The 8,854-nt window shown below is 33.1% G+C and overlaps 1 protein-coding gene and 2 non-coding genes across 3 annotated transcripts; 2 read left to right on the top strand and 1 right to left on the bottom strand.

The window, feature by feature from the left end:
* Nucleotides 1–205: 205 nt before the first annotated feature.
* Nucleotides 206–277, bottom strand: TRNAW-CCA (transfer RNA tryptophan (anticodon CCA)). The gene has a single exon. It is a non-coding gene; the product is annotated as a tRNA-Trp (tRNA).
* Nucleotides 278–387: 110 nt separating this feature from the next.
* Nucleotides 388–3,858, top strand: LOC136200877 (inactive RHOMBOID-like protein 8). Its single transcript, XM_065991367.1, has 6 exons — nt 388–781; nt 1,619–1,779; nt 1,879–2,042; nt 2,125–2,315; nt 2,407–2,533; nt 3,547–3,858. Exons 1-6 carry the CDS (start codon nt 471–473, stop codon nt 3,667–3,669), a joined length of 1,077 nt encoding a protein of 358 aa, XP_065847439.1. The 5' UTR covers nt 388–470; the 3' UTR covers nt 3,670–3,858.
* A 3,692-nt stretch (nt 3,859–7,550) lies between these two features.
* On the top strand, nt 7,551–7,623 carry TRNAR-UCU (transfer RNA arginine (anticodon UCU)). The gene has a single exon. It is a non-coding gene; the product is annotated as a tRNA-Arg (tRNA).
* Nucleotides 7,624–8,854: the final 1,231 nt, after the last annotated feature.

Genomic DNA, 8,854 nt, shown 5'->3' on the forward strand with positions numbered 1-8,854 from the left:
TAATTTTACCATATGGCAGTTAAAAAATTGACTTAGGAAAAAAAATGGAATTTTACCTTTAAAAGAAATGGAATTTTTTTATTGTAAAAAAAAAAAGGAAATTGAAACCTGACGTAATAGAACGAATTTGGCGTTTATTGTCAATTTCACCAACAAATCAGTAAATAACACGTGGCAGTAAAAATTCGAATTTAAAAGAAAAAGTTGAACCTGACGTGAATCGAACACGCAACCTTCTGATCTGGAGTCAGACGCGCTACCATTGCGCCACAGATCCACATATGAAGTTATCTGAAATAAATAATAATATACAAAATGGAAAATAGTTTCCCGCCAAGTCTAACTGATTCCAGTAGTTACAGTTGGCAATCTCTCCCTACAGCAACTTCCATTGCTCCGTTTCTCTCTCTAAGAACACCACATTACTGCAAAGACCCACTTCTCACTCTCCTGTACAAGCAATTCTCGGGATGGAAGAAGCGGCATCCAAAGCAGACACAAAACTCGAAATCAAGCCGGATAATCAATCGTTTTCCTCGGAGCTCCATGGATCTCTCCAAGGGCATAAGACGCCGTTCTTCAAATCCCGCTCTCGCCGTAGAAGAAGCGATACATGGGTCATTTCCGTCTTCATTATCCTCCTTCTGGTAGCTTTCCTAACAATGATGTTAGAAAACAATTGCCGGATAAATTCTCACGGTGATTGCGTCGCTAAGGCCCTCCGCATGCTGTCGTTTCAGCCGCTCTATGAGAACCCCTTGCTTGGCCCTTCTTCTTCCACGTTAGCCTTCTTGATTCTACTCTGGATTTTGTGCCATTTATATTTTCTAAGCGCATTTAATTATCAGAAGGATGAATATAAATTGCTGCTTGGCCTCGATTGATTCTGTTTTATACATGTGTTTTTGTTTTTCGTTCTTTAAATCTCCGAGTTCATTTCGAGGAGAATCAAGGACAAGGAATTGATGTGTGTTGCGTTTGAGGCTAAAAATATCGATTGAATGATTTGCAATTCGATTGTTGAGAAATGTTTGGTAATAAGAAGACGAATGTTCTTTCGAAATGCGAGTTAGGGTTTTGTTTAATCATTTTGCTAAATTTCCATTTCATTATTGGAAATGGAGACTCTGAAACTGCATCAATTCCTGTTTACTTTCTTGGAAAAACCCTTGGGAGAGGAGAGGAATAGTTCTGGCTGCAATGTCCTTATTTGTGATAAATTGTTTGTTAACTGTTCATTATTGGTGTTTTTTATTAGTTGAAATTACTTAGCTGAGCTCTAATAATGCTTAATTACAGCATTGCTGAATATTGCTAGGGAATGGTTGCATAGTCAAGAACACTAGTAACTGGATTTCATGCCTACTTCCTGTTTGTTAGAAGTAAAATACTGCTGAGGATAAAATAAACAGAAACGATATCAAATTACAATGATTATATCATTAATCTCATAAAAATATTGTGAATTCCTACTGTGCAATTGATCATTTGTGCTATGTCCATATATTATCTGTAGCTGTTTGTTTCAGATAGTTCATATATTGCATTAAGTTCCCTAGCTAAAAATGCAAAAACATGTAATTTTTCAAACATTGCTGAAATTTTGCTCCTTTTGCAGGCTAGATAAAGTTGGGGCTCTTCGCAAATCAATGCTAGTAAACCATAAAGTTTGGCATTTTTTTCTTTGTCCATGGCTGCATGCTGGGCTCATCCATCTCATCGTCAACCTTGCAGGCTTAGTTTTTCTTGGATTTTACCTGGAGCAAGAGTTTGGACCATGTAAGAATGGAATTTAGCATCTAAGGGTACATTTATTATATCATAAATGTTTTCTGAACAATGCTCTAATCTTAATTTCGTGTTCTTTGTTTTGTACAGTAAGGGTTGGGATAATCTACCTAATTTCTGCCTTACTTGGCACATTGGTAACGGCTGTTTTTGTTCGAGATAGCCCGGTAGTTTGTTCCTCTGGTGCTCAATTTGGATTGCTTGGGGCAGCATTCTCTACTCTTTTAACTAATTGGGAATTTTTCACTGATAAGGTCCGGAACTTGGTGTTTTCTTATTCTCTATTTGCTATTGATTCTATTGACTATCTTACCCTTCCTCTTTACTTGATGGCAGGTTAAAGCTATGCTGATACTTTCCATTGTCTTTACATGTAATTTCATCATTGGTTTCCTACCTTACACAGGCAACTATTCGAACGTTGGGGGGTTTATTTCCGGATTTCTACTTGGATTTGTGCTTTTAACCCCCCCTCATCTTAACAGGCCTACGTTGAGGATTGTTTGTCTTACCCTCTTAGCTTTCCTGTGAGTTTTTTTTTTCTTTTTCTTTTTCACATCTTGATAATACTTCATTCTGGTCTTTCTGATGCTAAAAGGAACTTCTATATATTTGCAGACTTGTTGGATTTCTTGTGTTGATCCTCTTAGGCATCAATATAAGCAAGTATTGCAGATGGTGTGGGTATTTTGACTGCATTCCCTCCAAAAGCTGGTGTTGCAGTGATGTCTCAACTTCTTGTGAGGTATAGTTCCTGATTTTAGCACCTCAGTTATATTTATTTATAACAAGGATGATCTAAATTCCATGAATATGTATATATAAAGTAGGATAATACCAACATGGGATGTTAGAAAAATGAATTTAAATTAAACAAATGACCAAATAAACTCTATATCTTTCATCTTTGGGTTAATTTACTACAAGTCCGAATCAAATATGTACTAGATACTGCGTCGACTTGTATGGTGTTTAGAATAAATTGGAATCAAAGAGCAAAGTAATGTTGTTTTGAATATTATATACAATTGTAATGCGTTTTTGAAACTATATATCGAAATAATGCATTTCTACATGGAGGAAGAAAAGAGGGAGATTTTATATTACATCCACATTTATATCAAGGTCTGATAGAAGAAGTCTGCCAAATCTCATTGTTTTGAACACACTAATTGGTTTAATATATGTGTAATATAAAATCTCCCTCTTTGCTATTTGAACACACTAATTGGTTTAATATATGTGTAATATAAAATCTCCCTCTTTGCTTTCTTGTACAAAACGCATTATTCTGGTATATAATTTCAAAAACACAATACAATAGTTCTTAAAAAACATTATTTTGTACTTTTATCCAACAATCAAAATGCTTATAATTAACAACTCATGCTTGGACTTGAATTGAAATTGCAAAAAAAGAGGGGCTTGATTGATGACAATTGAAGAATAAAATGTATTTAAGTTTTGTCTTATGACACAAACGATTTTGATCACATGGACCTTAATGACCATGTAGTATTTGGTCATTCACCGTTAGTTCTAGGCTTATTAAACTCCTAGGGTGGAGGTTCAAAACATTCTTTAGATTTAATAAGCCATTAAGGACCTTGTGAACACTGTTGATGATACAAATGCTTGTTTGTAGGAGTGTCAAAATGAGTTGTCGTGTTATGTTAATAATCAAACTGATCGTGTCGTATCAGACAGATTATAAATCATGCTGATATGGTTTTTGCTAATATCTGATGTTGAGTGCAGATAATGACAAGTGATACAGAGATAACTCTGACCTGCATTAGCAATGGAAACTTCAAGGTTTTCCCCTATACCCACTTGTCTAAAGCTAGAGCACAAGATTTGTGTACTCTGTTATGCTCCTGAAGGAACACCTGCACAATTTTGGTTGATTTCCTTTCTTTTCTTTTGCCGTTTCTTGTGTTGAGAAACAGTCCAGAAACACAGGAATTTTACTTGTAATTCTTTAAAGGGCAAGAGATGGTTTTGTGTAACACATTGTAACAGCTTTTGAAATTACCTGTAGAAACTGATTCAACAAATATACCATATCAATCGAGATCAAAACTTTCATACATCTAAGTATTGGCGGATCCAGAAATTTCTAAGAGTGGTAACACCGGTAAGAGAAAACACCAAAGATGAGAATAGGGGAGGAGAGGAGAGATTTTTTTTCTTTTTCTATTTTAACATCTTAGAATAATAAGAATAATTTTGGGATGAAATAATTGAAGGAGGCTGAAATGAAAATAGAAACATATTCTGTGAAAATCTCCAGGAACAACCCAGGAATTCTCATAATACACAATACAAACATTTAAATTTTTATTTTTCAAACTTACAAACACAAAATGGTTTTGCAAAAACGAATACACTAAATAAAAATGGAAACATATATCAAGGCATATATGTAAATTTATTATAAAAGGTAAATATATATTAAAAATATATGGCGGCTGCAATAACGGCCATCAACATGGCGTTCGATAGGGGGTGGATGCGGCTATGGCTCGAGAGTGGCTCAACGTTTGTTGTTCATTCGCTGCGGAGTCGAACCAGAGTGATGCCTTGGTTCCTCAGGCAAGACTGGTTAAAATGTCTGGAAAATCTGGAAGTAATGACAGTTGTGATCTCCTACATAGTAATCAAGTTGCTGACCTTTTAGCCAACTACGGTAGAATGAATTCGGAACTAGTCTCGTGGATGATATTCCTCCATTTTGTATCTCCGCTATTCTTTGTAACTTAGGAGGTTGGCAAATCTACAGATTTGCTTAAACTGATTATTTTTTTTACTTTGGTTCTCGTGTATTCTTTTGTTCTTTTTTAATAAATTGGTTTAGGGATTGGGCGCAGAGAATATAGGTGTCAGCCTAGTTGGGATGTCTGTAATTCGTGCTCTCCCTGATTGCCAGCTTTCAATTAAAAAAAAATATTAAAAATATAAGGATATATGAGATTTCCACAAGAATTTATAAGAGAGTGGGCCAGGAATATAGCTCTTATTTATATTATTGTTTTGGTTTTGGGAATAAAATGTTCCTTATTCTCATGAGGATGTTTCATTATTAAGGGATCCATAGACGGAACGTTTTTTGTTTTCCTATTATTGTCACCCCTAATTCAGAACCTGGAAGAAATATAAAAAGTTTTAAAATGAAAGTCATCTTACTTGGTAATAATTTGTATTCTACTAATTGGACAAATTTAGTCTCCGAACTCAAAACGAGTCATACAATACAGACTCATTTTACCATATGTTGGAAATTAACCAACAAATAGAATTATCAGCGAACTATCGACCAATTGATCTAAGAAGTTCTACTATTATATCAATGAACCAAATGAACTAAAAATTTAAACAGATAATAAAAGCTCAATAGTAAGTAACATAAAAAAAATTTGCTAAATTGTAAATTTATAAATTAATTTGTCAAAAATGTAAATTTAGGGATTAATTTTCCGACAAAAAAAATTCATATAAGTCTGTCTTGAAAATAAATAAGTTTAAAGAAGGCCTAATACACAAATAACCCATGAACTTGTCCAAATATTGTAACTGCCCCCTCCAATTTTCAATTGTAACAACTTACCCTTGAAACTTGTCCAATTGTAAAACATAACCCCTCAAACTTGTCCAATTGTAAAATAGAATCCCAAATTGCTGACATGGACTGCAATTGAAGAAACACATGAAATACAAAAATTGTAACGCTCATGAACAGGGCCGGCTCGGGACTATTTGAGGCCCTAGGCGAGATATGAAATGTAGGTTTTTTATACGTAAATAAAATTATAGACATACATATATATATTTATATACAATATTCTCTCTTTTGACATAGAAATACCTTAGAATTGAAAAAAGATATATATATATATATATATATATATATATATATATATATATATATATATATATATATATATATATATATTCATGTAAAAATAGAAATTTAATAGCAAAGTTTGTAATTTAAATATTATAAGAATAGGATATATAGCTATTTCTTTATGTTGTTTAAAGTAAAAAAAAAAAAAAAAAAGACGTTGATATGGATTTGGAGGATTTGTATGGAAGAATAAGTCTACCTATTTGACTTATTAATACTTCCATTTAATATCCTATCTAATATATATACTTATTTTACATATTTGTAATCTTTATTCTATATAATAGAAATTTAAGTTCAGCATGGGTCTAATTCATGGTATATGATATTTTTTATTTTGGAAATTTATAATCTATTATATTAAATTAAAAATACATATGAGGCCCCAATTTTTTTGGAGCCCTAGGCGGTGGCCTTGGCTGCCTTAAATGCAAGCCGGCCCTGCTCGTGAAATGTGATAATCAGATCTTTGGACCAAAAAAATCAGTATTTAAGTAACCAAATCTCCAATTCTTCAACTTATTCTTCAACCTAACGGTCTTCTTGTTGTTATTCCTATTCGTTTTTTAGTGATTTCTTGATTCAAAGTTTTGGGATATTATGAGGGTGAAAAGGTGTTTATGTGGAGAAATAGCTCCATTGAAGATTTCATGGCGTGATACGAATCCGGAGAAACGTTTTTACGGTTGCTTCAAGTACGGGGTAAAAAAATCCCAATTTGGGGTTATGTTTTACAATTGGACAAGTTTGAGGGGTTATGTTTTATAATTGGACAAGTTTGAAAGGTAAGTTGTTACAATTGAAAGTTGAGGGGATAGTTGCAACATTTGAACAAGTTGAGGACGTTATTTTATATATTAGGCCTTTAAAGAATTATTAGTTCTACTTACTTGAAATATCATCTTTGCCCATAACTTATGGTATCATTTGTTATTTATACTATCCAAAGTAAATATAAGTTAACAATTTTGTTAACATTTTTAACATTTCATTTAACAGTCTTTTTCCGGTTTATGATAGGTAGGTTAAAATATTAACGTAACTATTAACTTATCATTCATATTTGTTGGATTTTCATCAATTTTAATAAATGAGACAAAATAATGTCATGGGAAAATATTAATATTTTGCATAGATTATAAAGCAAAAACCAACATTTCCGATAGATCAGAACGAAACGTAACCAAATAATAGATAAAAATCAACACTTTAAATAGGTAAATAGACCAATGGTGCTTTTTAGCCAAATGAATAAATATTAAAGCACTATTTGCCGAAATATCTATCTAAAAGGTTAGTCTTTACCTTTAATATAATATTTCGTAACATTTTTCTTCTTACCTATACAAAATTTTGATCTTCATTTCTATCTAATATTTACCCACTAATCTATTAAAATTGGTGTATTTTCAACCAGTAATTTATTGCATACTAGTTGATATTTCATAAATTTTAATAGATCACGAAATAAATATTATAAAATAAAATAATATGTTACTCCCTTCGTTTCATATTACATGTCTTTTTAGAGAATTATATAGAAATTAAGGATATTGCAAAAGAGACATTGTTGCCCCTTATTTATTGATTCCAATATTTATTTATTCTATAATAAGTCCATCACTCTAATTAATTTCCGTAAACCCGCGTTTTATCGCAGAAAAAAGATGACTTAATGTGTAATGATCATATAAAATGACATGCAATATGAAATAAAAAAATAATCTCTAGAAAGACGTGTAATATGAAACGGAGATAGAATAATATAAAAATAAACATTTTAGGTATATGAAATAATGTTAGCTCTAACCATTCGAACAGTTTTATTTAAGCTATTTAGAAAGCAGAGCATGAAGCGCCCATGGCCTAATGGATAAGGCGCCTGACTTCTAATCAGGCGATTGTGGGTTCGAGTCCCACTGGGCGTGCTTTTTCCTTTTTTTTTTTCAATTTCCCAAAAATTAAACTGAGCTTTTATTTATTTCAGAATTAAATCGGCGGAGTAATCACATGCGGGTTAGGTGTACATAGGGCCCTTTTCCCACCTCATAGACCATACGATAGGGCCGGCCAGGAAAGCAGCCGCAAAAGCTTTAAATATACACACACAATGATTTAGAGTACCATTTCCAGCAACTTACATAAATGCCCCTACTTTTATCATTCTTTTCCCATTAACCCTTATCTTTTTTACAGCCCAAAAGTAAGATCCTTCTTCTAGGGATCACAATGAGTGAGTGAGTGAGGTCTTTTGTGGTATCCACCTCGATTCAATTGTAATGTCTAAATCCTATACAATAGACTTTAGAATGTATTTAGATTTTGCAATATAGGGTATAATTCAAGTGTATCTTTGGGTTAATGTATGATTACATACCTAAATTCGTAACATTTTGTTGTTTGGTACCCATTACCAGAGGCAGAGACAGGGGGAATCAGGATTCCAACTGTAACGACCCGGTCCGGAGTGGGTGGCACCGGAGTAGAAGGTCTGAGCAAGAAGTGATCCTAAGGGATGACGACGGGGTAGGAATGATCTGAATCTCACATCGGAAATGGAGAGTGAGCGATTGAGGCTTATTAGTAAGATGTGAATTCAATACATGCAGACGCGTTTTAAAGTCGTGAGTCCCAATGTGTTGGAATTGTGCCAAAACGGACAGTATCTACATGATATTGAATTAGGGTGTTACACCAACCATCTGTCTCTGCTATATTGGGGTGTAAGATAGTCATCCCGAATTTATCTGTTGAGAAAAATTTGACTTTGAAATGTATAATTAAATTTTATATCGTGTATTCTTTTTATACATATTCCATTAGCTCACTTTGAAGCGGACTCTGCAACTGAGTCGCCAGCAAGCACCTGGCTAGTTTTACGGAGGATGCGATCATGAAAATATGAAAAGGTTATGTTTTACCGGATGCTTGACAAAAATGGGTATGTGTCAAGTGTAAAATTAGTGTCGTCGTCTCGCCATCTTGTATCTGTCACTCAGTAATTATACGTAGACCTATCACATAATTAAATTTATATCTTTTTTCATCGCATAACACTTTGAACTTATCAATTTTAGATCTCTAAGGTAATGATTTATTGATTTAGTAAACTTCAAATAAAATTCATGTTGCATACTTGATTAAATTTTAAATGTGTCA

The sequence above is a fragment of the Euphorbia lathyris genome, chromosome 7 (genome assembly GCF_963576675.1).
Source record: "Euphorbia lathyris chromosome 7, ddEupLath1.1, whole genome shotgun sequence".
NCBI classification, from domain to species: domain Eukaryota; kingdom Viridiplantae; phylum Streptophyta; class Magnoliopsida; order Malpighiales; family Euphorbiaceae; genus Euphorbia; species Euphorbia lathyris.